Genomic DNA, 17,407 nt, shown 5'->3' on the forward strand with positions numbered 1-17,407 from the left:
CCTAGAACTTCCCTAGTAAAATACACTAGACCTAGAACTTCCCTAGTAAAATACACTAGACCTAGAACTTCCCTAGTAAAATACACTAGACCTAGAACTTCCCTAGTAAAATACACTAGACCTGGAACTTCCCTAGTAAAATACAGTAGGCCTAGAACTTCCCTAGTAAAATACAGTAGACCTAGAACTTCCCTAGTAAAATACAGTAGACCTAGAACTTCCCTAGTAAAATACAGTAGACCTAGAACTTCCCTAGTAAAATACAGTAGGCCTAGAACTTCCCTAGTAAAATACAGTAGGCCTAGAACTTCCCTAGTAAAATACAGTAGGCCTAGAACTTCCCTAGTAAAATACACTAGACCTAGAACTTCCATCATCAACTAGTAAAATACAGTAGACCTAGAACTTCCCTAGTAAAATACAGTAGACCTAGAACTTCCCTAGTAAAATACAGTAGACCTAGAACTTCCACCATCAACTAGTAAAATACAGTAGGCCTAGAACTTCCACCATCAACTAGTAAAATACAGTAGACCTAGAACTTCCCTAGTAAAATACAGTAGGCCTAGAACTTCCCTAGTAAAATACAGTAGACCTAGAACTTCCACCATCAACTAGTAAATTACAGTAGACCTAGAACTTCCCTAGTAAAATACAGTAGACCTAGAACTTCCCTAGTAAAATACAGTAGACCTAGAACTTCCCTAGTAAAATACAGTAGACCTTGAACTTCCCTAGTAAAATACACTAGACCTTGAACTTCCCTAGTAAAATACAGTAGACCTAGAACTTCCCTAGTAAAATACAGTAGACCTAGAACTTCCCTAGTAAAATACAGTAGACCTAGAACTTCCCTAGTAAAATACAGTAGACCTAGAACTTCCCTAGTAAAATACAGTAGACCTAGAACTTCCCTAGTAAAATACAGTAGGCCTAGAACTTCCCTAGTAAAATACAGTAGGCCTAGAACTTCCATCATCAACTAGTAAAATACAGTAGATCTAGAACTTCCCTAGTAAAATACAGTAGACCTAGAACTTCCCTAGTAAAATACAGTAGACCTAGAACTTCCCTAGTAAAATACAGTAGACGTCTGTCTTGAGTTGAGCTGTTACTAGTGAAGTGTAACATTGTATCAACTCATCACTTGGACTGAACCAACACTGTTACTAGTGAAGTGTAACATTGTATCAACAGCCCTCAGAGTTTCCTGCTCCAGGGAGCTCAGGACAGCGAAACAGGGAAACAGGGAAACAGCGAAACAGGGAAACAGCGCTCCTCTGTCTCAGTATGTGTAGACCCATGTATTTAACCTTTATTTAACTGGGCAAATCAGTTAAGAACAAATTCTTATTTACAATGACGGCCTACGCCGGCCAAACCCGGCCTACACCGGCCAATCACGGCCTACGCCGGCCAAACCCGGACGACGCCGGGCCAATCACGGCCTACACCGGCCAATCGTGATACAGTCTGGTTATTTGGAGGTTTTTCCAATGACTTCCTTTAAAAACTTCCAGTGAATGTTTCAATAAGCCTTTTATTAACACGGCCGTGAAAATACTGCCCCCTAGCCCTAACAGGTTTTAAGACGGCTAGCTTGACTGTTCTGAACTGCCAGCACAGATTGAACTCATGGATATTTATCTGCTTTGGCATTAAATAAAAAAAACAGTTTATTTTCTAATTGTGACACGGCGTCAGTGAGATTTGAACCTACGATCTTGTGTTTTCTATCCCTGGAGTTAGTCCACTTGGCCACCAGGATGGAGCTAACATGCCATGTTTGTTAAATGCAAACAAAGCTGTTCATTTTGGGTCTATTCAAACACACCTCATTTCAAAGGAAACGAGCTCTATGGAACATCAGGTGTGGCCAATTAGTGGGCTTGGCAACACACCTGAACACACTTAGCAAGACAGAGGACAGAGAGAGTTTTGTTGACGCTGAGAACAGGAATGTTTTCGTTTTGAAATAACATTCAAAGAACCTTACTTGAACTTTAATGTTTTCTGAACGTTCTGGGAACATGACTAAATAGAACCATGAGAACCTGCAGAAAACGTTATACTGAAGGACTGAAATGACCACCGAAGAACGTTGTTTCTGAACATTCTGGGAACATGACTAAATAGGACCACGAGAAAACCTGCAGAAAACGTTATACTGAAGGACTGAAATTCCCACAGTAGAACGTTGTTTGTTAGTGTTCTCTGAACGTTCTGGGAACATGACTAAATAGAACCATGAGAACCTGCAGAAAACGTTATACTGAAGGACTGAAATTCCCACAGTAGAACGTTGTTTGTTAGTGTTCTCTGAACTATTCCCAATGTCCAATCAGTTGGAGAACATTCCTAATACACATTAGATACTAGCTGGACTCCCTCCCTCCCTCCCTCTCCTCTCTTCCTCCCTCCCTCTCTCTCCTCTTCCTCCCTCTCTCTCGCCTTTGTCCCTCTCTCTCTCTCCTCTTCCTCCCTCTCTCCCTTTCACACACAGCTATTATATTGTTCTCTCTCTCCTCTTCCTCCCTCTCTCTCCTCCCTCTCTCTCCCTTTCACACAGAGCTATAATATTGTTCTCTCTCTCCGCTGCTCATTAAAGTAATTAGTAACACCTCATGCTGAGGTCCCGGGACTTTCCCACCAAAGCTCCTTCCTGTTTCCCGAGAAAAGTAATGACAGGTCCAGTGGACCAATAATATACCATTTCAACGCAACAACGCAAAATGTGGCTACTAGCTACATGCAATACAATAGCTACAATACATATCATCTCTCTGGCTGCATCAACTCTCTGGCTGCGTCAACAGGACATATCATCTCTCTGGCTACTAGCTACATGCAATACAATAGCTACAATACATGTCAACTCTCTGGCTGCATCAACAGGACATATCAACTCTCTGGCTGCATCAACAATACATATCAACTCTCTGGCTGCATCAACAGGACATATCATCTCTCTGGCTGCATCAACAATACATATCAACTCTCTGGCTGCATCAACAGGACATATCATCTCTCTGGCTGCATCAACAGGACATATCATCTCTCTGGCTGCATCAACAATACATATCAACTCTCTGGCTGCATCAACAGGACATATCATCTCTCTGGCTGCGTCAACAGGACATATCAACTCTCTGGCTGCATCAACAGGACATATCAACTCTCTGGCTGCATCAACAGGACATATCAACTCTCTGGCTGCATCAACTCTCTGGCTGCATCAACAGGACATATCAACTCTCTGGCTGCATCAACAGGACATATCAACTCTCTGGCTGCATCAACTCTCTGGCTGCATCAACAGGACATATCAACTCTCTGGCTGCATCATCAGGACATATCAACTCTCTGGCTGCATCAACTCTCTGGCTGCATCAACAGGACATATCAACTCTCTGGCTGCATCAACTCTCTGGCTGCATCAACAGGACATATCAACTCTCTGGCTGCATCAACTCTCTGGCTGCATCAACAGGACATATCAACTCTCTGGCTGCATCAACAGGACATATCAACTCTGGCTGCGTCAACAGGACATATCAACTCTCTGGCTGCATCAACTCTCTGGCTGCATCAACTCTCTGGCTGCATCAACAGGACATATCATCTCTCTGGCTGCGTCAACAGGACATATCATCTCTCTGGCTGCATCATCTCTCTGGCTGCATCAACAGGACATATCAACTCTCTGGCTGCATCAACAGGACATATCATCTCTCTGGCTGCATCAACAGGACATATCATCTCTCTGGCTGCATCAACAGGACATATCAACTCTCTGGCTGCATCATCTCTCTGGCTGCGTCAACAGGACATATCATCTCTCTGGCTGCGTCAACAGAACATATCATCTCTCTGGCTGCGTCAACAGGACATATCATCTCTCTGGCTGCGTCAACAGGACATATCAACTCTCTGGCTGCGTCAACAGGACATATCAACTCTCTGGCTGCATCAACAGGACATATCATCTCTCTGGCTGCGTCAACAGGACATATCATCTCTCTGGCTGCATCAACAGGACATATCAACTTTCTGGCTGCATCATCTCTCTGGCTGCGTCAACAGGACATATCATCTCTCTGGCTGCGTCAACAGGACATATCATCTCTCTGGCTGCGTCAACAGGACATATCATCTCTCTGGCTGCATCAACAGGACATATCAACTCTCTGGCTGCGTCAACAGGACATATCAACTCTCTGGCTGCGTCAACAGGACATATCAACTCTCTGGCTGCATCAACTCTCTGGCTGCATCAACAGGACATATCAACTCTCTGGCTGCATCAACAGGACATATCAACTCTCTGGCTGCATCAACTCTCTGGCTGCATCAACAGGACATATCAACTCTCTGGCTGCATCATCAGGACATATCAACTCTCTGGCTGCATCAACTCTCTGGCTGCATCAACAGGACATATCAACTCTCTGGCTGCATCAACTCTCTGGCTGCATCAACAGGACATATCAACTCTCTGGCTGCATCAACTCTCTGGCTGCATCAACAGGACATATCAACTCTCTGGCTGCATCAACAGGACATATCAACTCTGGCTGCGTCAACAGGACATATCAACTCTCTGGCTGCATCAACTCTCTGGCTGCATCAACTCTCTGGCTGCATCAACAGGACATATCATCTCTCTGGCTGCGTCAACAGGACATATCATCTCTCTGGCTGCATCATCTCTCTGGCTGCATCAACAGGACATATCAACTCTCTGGCTGCATCAACAGGACATATCATCTCTCTGGCTGCATCAACAGGACATATCATCTCTCTGGCTGCATCAACAGGACATATCAACTCTCTGGCTGCATCATCTCTCTGGCTGCGTCAACAGGACATATCATCTCTCTGGCTGCGTCAACAGAACATATCATCTCTCTGGCTGCGTCAACAGGACATATCATCTCTCTGGCTGCGTCAACAGGACATATCAACTCTCTGGCTGCGTCAACAGGACATATCAACTCTCTGGCTGCATCAACAGGACATATCATCTCTCTGGCTGCGTCAACAGGACATATCATCTCTCTGGCTGCATCAACAGGACATATCAACTTTCTGGCTGCATCATCTCTCTGGCTGCGTCAACAGGACATATCATCTCTCTGGCTGCGTCAACAGGACATATCATCTCTCTGGCTGCGTCAACAGGACATATCATCTCTCTGGCTGCATCAACAGGACATATCAACTCTCTGGCTGCGTCAACAGGACATATCAACTCTCTGGCTGCGTCAACAGGACATATCAACTCTCTGGCTGCATCAACAGGACATATCATCTCTCTGGCTGCGTCAACAGGACATATCAACTCTCTGGCTGCATCAACAGGACATATCATCTCTCTGGCTGCATCAACTCTCTGGCTGCATCAACAGGACATATCATCTCTCTGGCTGCGTCAACAGGACATATCATCTCTCTGGCTGCATCAACAGGACATATCAACTCTCTGGCTGCTGTCCTAACCCTAACCTTTTGACCCCTAGGTTTAATCTGGTCTCCTAGTGAGGGACCTGTTGACCCCTAGGTCTAATCTGGTCTCCTAGTGAGGGACCTGTTGACCCCTAGGTCTAATCTGGTCTCCTAGTGAGGGTCATTAACCTGTTGACCCCTATGTCTAATCTGGTCTCCTAGTGAGGGACATGTTGACCCCTAGGTCTAATCTGGTCTCCTAGTGAGGGACCTGTTGACCCCTAGGTCTAATCTGGTCTCCTAGTGAGGGACCTGTTGACCCCTAGGTCTAATCTGGTCTCCTAGTGAGGGACCTGCTGACCCCTAGGTCTAATCTGGTCTCCTAGTGAGGGACCTGTTGACCCCTAGGTCTAATCTGGTCTCCTAGTGAGGGACCTGTTGACCCCTAGGTCTAATCTGGTCTCCTAGTGAGGGACCTGTTGACCCCTAGGTCTAATCTGGTCTCCTAGTGAGGGACCTGTTGACCCCTAGGTCTAATCTGGTCTCCTAGTGAGGGACCTGTTGACCCCTAGGTCTAATCTGGTCTCCTAGTGAGGGTCATTAACCTTTTGACCCCTAGGTCGGTGTGGGGCGTCTCACCTGTCCGATGTGTCTTTGTGGCCGTGGGCGTGTCTGTTGACCCCTTCGGTCCTGTGATTGGCTCATTAGAACTCTCCCGTCGTTTGATTGGCCGTCAGGCCGAAGGTCCAGCATGCTCTGGGAGAACCTCGCCATCACATTGACCCCATTTCCGTGACGATGACCCTCGTCGACCCGGCCCAACTCTGCCGTTACCCCATTGGCCACCGGCGAGGATTCTGCGGGGTCTGATTCGTTGCACTCGTAGTATAAGTCGTCAGACGACGTGTTATTGGCTGTCTGGTCAAATAGCGACGTGGCGCGGCCATTATCGTCATGACTACTGCTGCCCCGCCTCCACTCTAGCTCCTCCTCCAGCCACTCCTCCTCCTCTAGCCACTCTTCCTCCTCCTCCCTCTGTCCAGGGCGGGACTTGGTATCCATCAGTGTTTCTGATTGGCTGATGGAGGCAGGCGGTGTCCCTGATTGGCTTTCGGTCCTGGGGACCAGGCTGACCTGTGGTTGGCCAGACTGGTGTGACTGGGCAGGGCCAATGAGGAGCTGCAGGGTGCGAGGTTTAGGGACTGGAGGGGCGGAGGGGTGTGAATCGGGCGTATCAGGGTTCTGAGTATCAGGGTTCTGTGTACCAGGGTTCTGAGTATCAGGGTTCTGAGTACCAGGGTTCTGTGTATCAGGGTTCCGAGTATCAGGGTTCCGAGTATCAGGGTTCCGTGTACCAGGGTTCTGAGTATCAGGGTTCTGCGTATCAGGGTTCTGCGTATCAGGGTTCTGAGTATCAGGGTTCCGTGTACCAGGGTTCTGTGTATCAGGCGTATCAGGGTTCTGTGTATCAGGGTGCTGAGGATCAGGGTTCTGTGTACCAGGGTTCTGTGTACCAGGGTTCTGTGTACCAGGGTTCTGTGTACCAGGCGTATCAGGGTGCTGAGGATCAGGGTGCTGAGGATCAGGTGCATGTTTGTCGTGCTGTGTATTCCGTAGAGTAGCAGTCTCAGGGAGGGGTTTCTCAGCCACACTGAAGGGAGAGCTGAACCTGATGGCCTGGCTGGTCTCAAACTGTTGACTTCTCTGGAGGTGGACCTGGTAAGAGTTACATACATTATCAGTCAGGTCACATGTTACATCATTCAAACAACAGTAGGGAGACCTGGTTAGAGTCAGATACATGTGGGTGAGAAAGGGGGAGGAGAAAGGGTGAGGGTGAGGAGAAAGGGTGAGGAGAAAGGGTGAGGAGAAAGGGTGAGGAGAAAGGGTGAGGGTGAGGAGAAAGGGTGAGGAGAAAGGGTGAGGAGAAAGGGTGAGGAGAAAGGGTGAGGGTGAGGAGAAAGGGTGAGGAGAAAGGGTGAGGGTGAGGAGAAAGGGTGAGGGTGAGGAGAAAGGGTGAGGAGAAAGGGTGAGGGTGAGGAGAAAGGGTGAGGGTGAGCGTGAGGAGAAAGGGTGAGGAGAAAGGGTGAGGGTGAGGAGGAAGGGTGAGGAGAAAGGGTGAGGAGAAAGGGTTAGGGTGAGGAGAAAGGGTGAGGAGAAAGGGTGAGGAGAAAGGGGGGGAAAGGGGGAACAAACCTGTTGGGGGCGGGACGCGTCTCTCACGTTGATGAAGCCAATCACGTCGCGGGGAGGGTCTGGCTCCGGCCAGGTGGGCAGGTATTGGATCAGGTACGCCTTCTCCAGATTGGCTAGTCCCGGGTGGAGGGGCGGAGCCTCGACTGGCTCTCTGGCAGGCTTCAGAACCCGTCCCAGTGGATTTTGGGTAACGGAGTTCTTGTTGCCGGAGTCGTTAGCGGAGCTAGCCGGGCTAGCATTGTTAGCTTTAGCCTGCGACGTCACCAGGGCGTATTTAGGATTGATCAGTTTCCTAGCAACGGCCGCGGAGACGGGCGCCGGGGCGACGACGACGGGGGCGAGGTCAGGGATAGGCTCCTCCTCCAGCGGGACCTTGGCAAGGGACACGCCCCTAGAGGTCATGTAGAGGTCACGGAACTGTCTGTCGAACGTCTCGACTGCCTGACCGCTCAGAACGGTGATCAGGTTCCGGTCCAGACGAGACGCCGACCACGTGAAGCTGAGGAGAGAGAACATACAGGGGTCAAAGGTCAGGGGGGGTACCTGTATGACCCGGTCACGGCTCTGTCTCTGTCCACCAGCATGTATCTCTGACTGAGAGGGGTCAGAGGGGTCAGAGGTCAGGGAGGTCAGAGAGGTCAGAGAGGTCAGGGAGAACAGGGAGAACAGGGAGGTCAGAGGGGTCAGAGGTCAGGGGGGGTACCTGTATGACCCAGTTATAGCTCTGTCTCTGTCTACCAGCATGTATCTCTGACTGAGAGGGGTCAGAGGGGTCAGAGGTCAGGGAGGTCAGAGAGGTCAGAGAGGTCAGGGAGAACAGGGAGGTCAGAGGGGTCAGAGGTCAGGGGGGGTACCTGTATGACCAGGTCATGGCTCTGTCTCTGTCCACCAGCATGTATCTCTGACTGAGAGGGGTCAGAGGTCAGGGAGGTCAGAGGTCAGGGGGGGTACCTGTATGACCCGGTCACGGCTCTGTCTCCGTCCACCAGCATGTATCTCTGACTGAGAGGGGTCAGAGGGGTCAGGGAGGGTACCTGTATGACCCGGTCACGGCTCTGTCTCCGTCCACCAGCATGTATCTCTGACTGAGGGAGGTCAGAGGGGTCAGAGGTCAGGGAGGGTACCTGTATGACCCGGTCACGGCTCTGTCTCCGTCCACCAGCATGTATCTCTGACTGAGAGGGGTCAGAGGTCAGGGAGGTCAGAGGTCAGGGAGGGTACCTGTATGACCCGGTCACGGCTCTGTCTCCGTCCACCAGCATGTATCTCTGACTGAGAGGGGTCAGAGGTCAGGGAGGGTACCTGTATGACCCGGTCACGGCTCTGTCTCCGTCCACCAGCATGTATCTCTGACTGAGAGAGGTCAGAGGTCAGGGAGGGTACCTGTATGACCCGGTCACGGCTCTGTCTCCGTCCACCAGCATGTATCTCTGACTGAGAGAGGTCAGAGGTCAGGGGGGGTACCTGTATGACCCGGTCACGGCTCTGTCTCCGTCCACCAGCATGTATCTCTGACTGAGAGAGGTCAGAGGTCAGGGAGGGTACCTGTATGACCCGGTCACGGCTCTGTCTCCGTCCACCAGCATGTATCTCTGACTGAGAGGGGTCAGAGGGGTCAGGGAGGGTACCTGTATGACCCGGTCACGGCTCTGTCTCCGTCCACCAGCATGTATCTCTGACTGAGAGAGGTCAGAGGGGTCAGAGGTCAGGGAGGGTACCTGTATGACCCGGTCACGGCTCTGTCTCCGTCCACCAGCATGTATCTCTGACTGAGGGAGGTCAGAGGTCAGGGAGGGTACCTGTATGACCCGGTCACGGCTCTGTCTCCGTCCACCAGCATGTATCTCTGACTGAGAGGGGTCAGAGGTCAGGGAGGGTACCTGTATGACCCGGTCACGGCTCTGTCTCCGTCCACCAGCATGTATCTCTGACTGAGAGGGGTCAGAGGTCAGGGGGGGTACCTGTATGACCCGGTCACGGCTCTGTCTCCGTCCACCAGCATGTATCTCTGACTGAGAGGGGTCAGAGGTCAGGGAGGGTACCTGTATGACCCGGTCACGGCTCTGTCTCCGTCCACCAGCATGTATCTCTGACTGAGAGGGGTCAGAGGTCAGGGAGGGTACCTGTATGACCCGGTCACGGCTCTGTCTCCGTCCACCAGCATGTATCTCTGACTGAGGGAGGTCAGAGGGGTCAGGGAGGGTACCTGTATGACCCGGTCACGGCTCTGTCTCCGTCCACCAGCATGTATCTCTGACTGAGAGGGGTCAGAGGTCAGGGAGGGTACCTGTATGACCCGGTCACGGCTCTGTCTCCGTCCAGCAGCATGTATCTCTGACTGAGAGGGGTCAGAGGTCAGGGAGGGTACCTGTATGACCCGGTCACGGCTCTGTCTCCGTCCACCAGCATGTATCTCTGACTGAGAGGGGTCTGAGGTCAGGGAGGGTACCTGTATGACCCGGTCACGGCTCTGTCTCCGTCCACCTGCATGTATCTCTGACTGAGGGAGGTCAGAGGGGTCAGGGAGGGTACCTGTATGACCCGGTCACGGCTCTGTCTCCGTCCACCAGCATGTATCTCTGACTGAGAGGGGTCAGAGGTCAGGGAGGGTACCTGTATGACCCGGTCACGGCTCTGTCTCCGTCCACCAGCATGTATCTCTGACTGAGAGGGGTCAGAGGTCAGGGAGGGTACCTGTATGACCCGGTCACGGCTCTGTCTCCGTCCACCAGCATGTATCTCTGACTGAGAGGGGTCAGAGGTCAGGGGGGGTACCTGTATGACCCGGTCACGGCTCTGTCTCCGTCCACCAGCATGTATCTCTGACTGAGAGGGGTCAGAGGTCAGGGAGGTCAGAGGTCAGGGAGGGTACCTGTATGACCCGGTCACGGCTCTGTCTCCGTCCACCAGCATGTATCTCTGACTGAGAGGGGTCAGAGGTCAGGGAGGGTACCTGTATGACCCGGTCACGGCTCTGTCTCCGTCCACCAGCATGTATCGCTGACTGAGAGAGGTCAGAGGTCAGGGAGGGTACCTGTATGACCCGGTCACGGCTCTGTCTCCGTCCACCAGCATGTATCTCTGACTGAGAGAGGTCAGAGGGGTCAGAGGTCAGGGAGGGTACCTGTATGACCCGGTCACGGCTCTGTCTCCGTCCACCAGCATGTATCTCTGACTGAGAGAGGTCAGAGGTCAGGGAGGGTACCTGTATGACCCGGTCACGGCTCTGTCTCCGTCCACCAGCATGTATCTCTGACTGAGAGAGGTCAGAGGTCAGGGAGGGTACCTGTATGACCCGGTCACGGCTCTGTCTCCGTCCACCAGCATGTATCTCTGACTGAGAGAGGTCAGAGGGGTCAGAGGTCAGGGAGGGTACCTGTATGACCCGGTCACGGCTCTGTCTCCGTCCACCAGCATGTATCTCTGACTGAGAGAGGTCAGAGGTCAGGGAGGGTACCTGTATGACCCGGTCACGGCTCTGTCTCCGTCCACCAGCATGTATCTCTGACTGAGAGAGGTCAGAGGTCAGGGAGGGTACCTGTATGACCCGGTCACGGCTCTGTCTCCGTCCACCAGCATGTATCTCTGACTGAGAGAGGTCAGAGGTCAGGGAGGTCAGAGGTCAGGGAGGGTACCTGTATGACCCGGTCACGGCTCTGTCTCCGTCCACCAGCATGTATCGCTGACTGAGAGGGGTCAGAGGTCAGGGAGGGTACCTGTATGACCCGGTCACGGCTCTGTCTCCGTCCACCAGCATGTATCGCTGACTGAGAGGGGTCAGAGGTCAGGGAGGGTACCTGTATGACCCGGTCACGGCTCTGTCTCCGTCCACCAGCATGTATCGCTGACTGAGAGGGGTCAGAGGTCAGGGAGGGTACCTGTATGACCCGGTCACGGCTCTGTCTCCGTCCACCAGCATGTATCGCTGACTGAGAGAGGTCAGAGGTCAGGGAGGGTACCTGTATGACCCGTCACGGCTCTGTCTCCGTCCACCAGCATGTATCGCTGACTGAGAGAGGTCAGAGGTCAGGGAGGGTACCTGTATGACCCGGTCACGGCTCTGTCTCCGTCCACCAGCATGTATCGCTGACTGAGAGAGGTCAGAGGTCAGGGAGGGTACCTGTATGACCCGGTCACGGCTCTGTCTCCGTCCACCAGCATGTATCGCTGACTGAGAGAGGTCAGAGGTCAGGGAGGGTACCTGTATGACCCGGTCACGGCTCTGTCTCCGTCCACCAGCATGTATCTCTGACTGAGAGGGGTCAGAGGTCAGGGAGGGTACCTGTATGACCCGGTCACGGCTCTGTCTCCGTCCACCAGCATGTATCTCTGACTGAGAGGGGTCAGAGGTCAGGGAGGTCAGAGGTCAGGGAGGGTACCTGTATGACCCGGTCACGGCTCTGTCTCCGTCCACCAGCATGTATCTCTGACTGAGAGGGGTCAGAGGTCAGGGAGGGTACCTGTAGGACCCGGTCACGGCTCTGTCTCCGTCCACCAGCATGTATCTCTGACTGAGAGGGGTCAGAGGTCAGGGAGGGTACCTGTATGACCCGGTCACGGCTCTGTCTCCGTCCACCAGCATGTATCTCTGACTGAGAGAGGTCAGAGGGGTCAGGGAGGGTACCTGTATGACCCGGTCACGGCTCTGTCTCCGTCCACCAGCATGTATCTCTGACTGAGAGGGGTCAGAGGTCAGGGAGGGTACCTGTATGACCCGGTCACGGCTCTGTCTCCGTCCACCAGCATGTATCGCTGACTGAGAGGGGTCAGAGGTCAGGGAGGGTACCTGTATGACCCCGGTCACGGCTCTGTCTCCGTCCACCAGCATGTATCTCTGACTGAGAGGGGTCAGAGGTCAGGGAGGTCAGAGGTCAGGGAGGGTACCTGTATGACCCGGTCACGGCTCTGTCTCCGTCCACCAGCATGTATCTCTGACTGAGAGGGGTCAGAGGTCAGGGAGGGTACCTGTATGACCCGGTCACGGCTCTGTCTCCGTCCACCAGCATGTATCTCTGACTGAGAGGGGTCAGAGGTCAGGGAGGGTACCTGTATGACCCGGTCACGGCTCTGTCTCCGTCCACCAGCATGTATCTCTGACTGAGAGAGGTCAGAGGGGTCAGGGAGGGTACCTGTATGACCCGGTCACAGCTCTGTCTCCGTCCACCAGCATGTATCTCTGACTGAGAGGGGTCAGAGGTCAGGGAGGGTACCTGTATGACCCGGTCACGGCTCTGTCTCCGTCCACCAGCATGTATCTCTGACTGAGAGGGGTCAGAGGTCAGGGAGGGTACCTGTATGACCCGGTCACGGCTCTGTCTCCGTCCACCAGCATGTATCGCTGACTGAGAGGGGTCAGAGGTCAGGGGGGGTACCTGTATGACCCGGTCACGGCTCTGTCTCCGTCCACCAGCATGTATCGCTGACTGAGAGGGGTCAGAGGTCAGGGGGGGTACCTGTATGACCCGGTCACGGCTCTGTCTCCGTCCACCAGCATGTATCGCTGACTGAGAGGGGTCAGAGGTCAGGGAGGGTACCTGTATGACCCGGTCACGGCTCTGTCTCCGTCCACCAGCATGTATCGCTGACTGAGAGGGGTCAGAGGTCAGGGAGGGTACCTGTATGACCCGGTCACGGCTCTGTCTCCGTCCACCAGCATGTATCTCTGACTGAGAGGGGTCAGAGGTCAGGGAGGTCAGAGGTCAGGGAGGGTACCTGTATGAACCGGTCACGGCTCTGTCTCCGTCCACCAGCATGTATCTCTGACTGAGAGGGGTCAGAGGTCAGGGAGGGTACCTGTATGACCCGGTCACGGCTCTGTCTCCGTCCACCAGCATGTATCTCTGACTGAGAGGGGTCAGAGGTCAGGGAGGGTACCTGTATGACCCGGTCACGGCTCTGTCTCCGTCCACCAGCATGTATCTCTGACTGAGAGAGGTCAGAGGGGTCAGGGAGGGTACCTGTATGACCCGGTCACGGCTCTGTCTCCGTCCACCAGCATGTATCTCTGACTGAGAGGGGTCAGAGGTCAGGGAGGGTACCTGTATGACCCGGTCACGGCTCTGTCTCCGTCCACCAGCATGTATCTCTGACTGAGAGGGGTCAGAGGTCAGGGAGGGTACCTGTATGACCCGGTCACGGCTCTGTCTCCGTCCACCAGCATGTATCGCTGACTGAGAGGGGTCAGAGGTCAGGGGGGGTACCTGTATGACCCGGTCACGGCTCTGTCTCCGTCCACCAGCATGTATCGCTGACTGAGAGGGGTCAGAGGTCAGGGGGGGTACATGTATGACCCGGTCACGGCTCTGTCTCCGTCCACCAGCATGTATCGCTGACTGAGAGGGGTCAGAGGTCAGGGAGGGTACCTGTATGACCCGGTCACGGCTCTGTCTCCGTCCACCAGCATGTATCTCTGACTGAGAGGGGTCAGAGGTCAGGGAGGTCAGAGGTCAGGGAGGGTACCTGTATGACCCGGTCACGGCTCTGTCTCCGTCCACCAGCATGTATCTCTGACTGAGAGAGGTCAGAGGGGTCAGAGGTCAGGGAGGGTACCTGTATGACCCGGTCACGGCTCTGTCTCCGTCCACCAGCATGTATCTCTGACTGAGGGAGGTCAGAGGTCAGGGAGGGTACCTGTATGACCCGGTCACGGCTCTGTCTCCGTCCACCAGCATGTATCGCTGACTGAGAGAGAGGTCAGAGGTCAGGGAGGGTACCTGTATGACCCGGTCACGGCTCTGTCTCCGTCCACCAGCATGTATCTCTGACTGAGAGGGGTCAGAGGTCAGGGAGGGTACCTGTATGACCCGGTCACGGCTCTGTCTCCGTCCACCAGCATGTATCTCTGACTGAGAGGGGTCAGAGGTCAGGGAGGGTACCTGTATGACCCCGGTCACGGCTCTGTCTCCGTCCACCAGCATGTATCTCTGACTGAGAGGGGTCAGAGGTCAGGGAGGGTACCTGTATGACCCGGTCACGGCTCTGTCTCCGTCCACCAGCATGTATCTCTGACTGAGAGGGGTCAGAGGTCAGGGAGGGTACCTGTATGACCCGGTCACGGCTCTGTCTCCGTCCACCAGCATGTATCTCTGACTGAGAGGGGTCAGAGGTCAGGGAGGGTACCTGTATGACCCGGTCACGGCTCTGTCTCCGTCCACCAGCATGTATCGCTGACTGAGAGGGGTCAGAGGTCAGGGAGGGTACCTGTATGACCCGGTCACGGCTCTGTCTCCGTCCACCAGCATGTATCGCTGACTGAGAGGGGTCAGAGGTCAGGGAGGGTACCTGTATGACCCGGTCACGGCTCTGTCTCCGTCCACCAGCATGTATCTCTGACTGAGAGGGGTCAGAGGTCAGGGAGGGTACCTGTATGACCCGGTCACGGCTCTGTCTCCGTCCACCAGCATGCATCGCTGACTGAGAGGGGTCAGAGGTCAGGGAGGGTACCTGTATGACCCGGTCACGGCTCTGTCTCCGTCCACCAGCATGTATCGCTGACTGAGAGGGGTCAGAGGTCAGGGAGGGTACCTGTATGACCCGGTCACGGCTCTGTCTCCGTCCACCAGCATGTATCGCTGACTGAGAGAGGTCAGAGGGGTCAGAGGTCAGGGAGGGTACCTGTATGACCCGGTCACGGCTCTGTCTCCGTCCACCAGCATGCATCGCTGACTGAGAGGGGTCAGAGGTCAGGGAGGGTACCTGTATGACCCGGTCACGGCTCTGTCTCCGTCCACCAGCATGTATCGCTGACTGAGAGGGGTCAGAGGTCAGGGAGGGTACCTGTATGACCCGGTCACGGCTCTGTCTCCGTCCACCAGCATGTATCTCTGACTGAGGGAACCTCGGACCTTCTGGGCCGATCGAGTGCAGAACTCTACTCCTTCACTGTGGCGCACACGCAGGTTCTGAAGGACAGAGAACGAACACACACACACACACACACACACACACACCACACACACACACACACACACACACATTAATATATACACACACACACACATTAATATATACACACACACACACACATTAATATATACACACACACATTAATATATACACACACACACACACACATTAATATATACACACACACACACACATTAATATATACACACACACACACACTAATATATACACACACACACACACACACACACACACTAATATACACACACACATTAATATATACACACACACACACACATTAATATATACACACACACACACACTAATATATACACACACACACACACACACACACACTAATATATACACACACACACACATTAATATATATACACACACACACACACACACACACACACACACACACACACACACACACACACACACACACACATTAATATATACACACACACACACACACACACACACACACACTAATATATACACACACACACATTAATATACACACACACACATTAATATACACACACACACACACACACACACACACACACACACACACACACACACACACACACACACACTAATATACACACACACACACACACACACACTAATATACACACACACACACACACATTAATACACACACACACACACATTAATATACACACACGCCCAAGAGGCATTGCTCCGCCCAACGCCACACCCTTATAAGAGAGACTAACACCACACACGTTAATATATATTGTTATAACCTGTGACAGTCTCGTGTGTGTGTGTGTGTGTGTGTGTGTGTGTGTGTGGTGTGTGTGTGTGTGTGTGTGTGTGTGTTGTGTGTGTGTGTGTGTGTGTGTGTGTGTGTGTGTGTGTGTGTGTGGTGTTAGTCTCTCTAATAAGGGTGTGGCGTTGGGCGGAGCAATGCCTCTTGGGTAATACTGCTGTACCAAAGGAAAATTTCCCCAGTGCAGTAAAACTAGAGATGGAGGGATGGGGGAGGGAGGGAGAAGAGAACAGCGGAGAGAGAGAGAGAGCGAGACGAGGAGAGAGACGAGGAGAGAGAGAGAGAGACGAGGAGAGAGAGAGAGAGAGAGACGAGGAGAGAGACGAGGAGAGAGAGACGAGGAGAGAGAGACGAGGAGAGAGAGACGAGGAGAGAGACGAGGAGGAGAGGGAGAGAGAGACGAGGAGAGAGAGAGAGAGAGAGAGAGAGGAGAGGAGACGAGGAGAGGGAGACGAGGAGGAGGGAGACGAGGAGAGAGACGGGAGAGGGAGAGAGAGACGAGGAGAGAGAGAGAGAGACGAGGAGAGGGAGACGAGGAGAGAGAGACGAGGAGAGAGACGAGGAGAGAGAGACGAGGAGAGGGAGAGAGAGACGAGGAGAGAGAGAGAGAGACGAGGAGAGGGAGACGAGGAGAGAGAGACAGAGACGAGGAGAGGAGAGAGAGGAGACGAGAGAGAGAGAGACGAGGAGAGAGAGGACGAGGAGAGATGAGACGAGGAGAGGGAGAGAGGAGAGGAGAGAGAGCGAGAGAGAGAGAGAGGACGAGGAGGAGGAGATGACGAGGAGAGAGAGACGAGGAGAGAGAGACGAGGAGAGGGAGAGAGAGAGGACGAGGAGCAGAGAGCGAGGAGAGACGAGGAGAGGAGAGACGAGGAGAGGGAGGAGACGGGAGAGAGAGAGAGACGAGGAGGAGAGACGAGGAGAGAGACGAGGAGAGGGAGAGAGGAGACGAGGAGAGGGAGAGAGAGACGAGGAGAGGAGAGAGAGACGAGGAGAGAGAGACGAGGAGAGAGAGACGAGGAGAGAGAGACGAGGAGAGAGAGACGAGGAGAGGGA

At 53.2% G+C, this 17,407-nt stretch overlaps 1 protein-coding gene and 1 long non-coding RNA gene across 2 annotated transcripts in view; one reads left to right on the plus strand and one right to left on the minus strand.

The window, feature by feature from the left end:
* LOC115188941 (protein FAM83G) overlaps positions 1 to 17,407 on the minus strand; it is a 28,152-nt gene that overhangs the window by 4,267 nt on the left and 6,478 nt on the right. The window contains exons 3-5 of the mRNA XM_029747776.1: positions 15,418 to 15,542; positions 7,642 to 8,140; positions 6,085 to 7,161 (exon numbers count right to left, since the gene is read on the minus strand). Coding sequence (XP_029603636.1) covers positions 6,085 to 7,161; positions 7,642 to 8,140; positions 15,418 to 15,542 — 1,701 coding nt within the window. The remainder of the gene's footprint in view (positions 1 to 6,084; positions 7,162 to 7,641; positions 8,141 to 15,417; positions 15,543 to 17,407) is intronic.
* Positions 8,247 to 8,814, plus strand: LOC115188948 (uncharacterized). The gene is made up of 3 exons (XR_003876652.1): positions 8,247 to 8,269; positions 8,403 to 8,429; positions 8,671 to 8,814. It is a non-coding gene; the product is annotated as an uncharacterized LOC115188948 (long non-coding RNA).

Source organism: Salmo trutta, unplaced genomic scaffold (assembly GCF_901001165.1).
Source record: "Salmo trutta unplaced genomic scaffold, fSalTru1.1, whole genome shotgun sequence".
Taxonomy (NCBI): Eukaryota; Metazoa; Chordata; class Actinopteri; order Salmoniformes; family Salmonidae; genus Salmo; species Salmo trutta.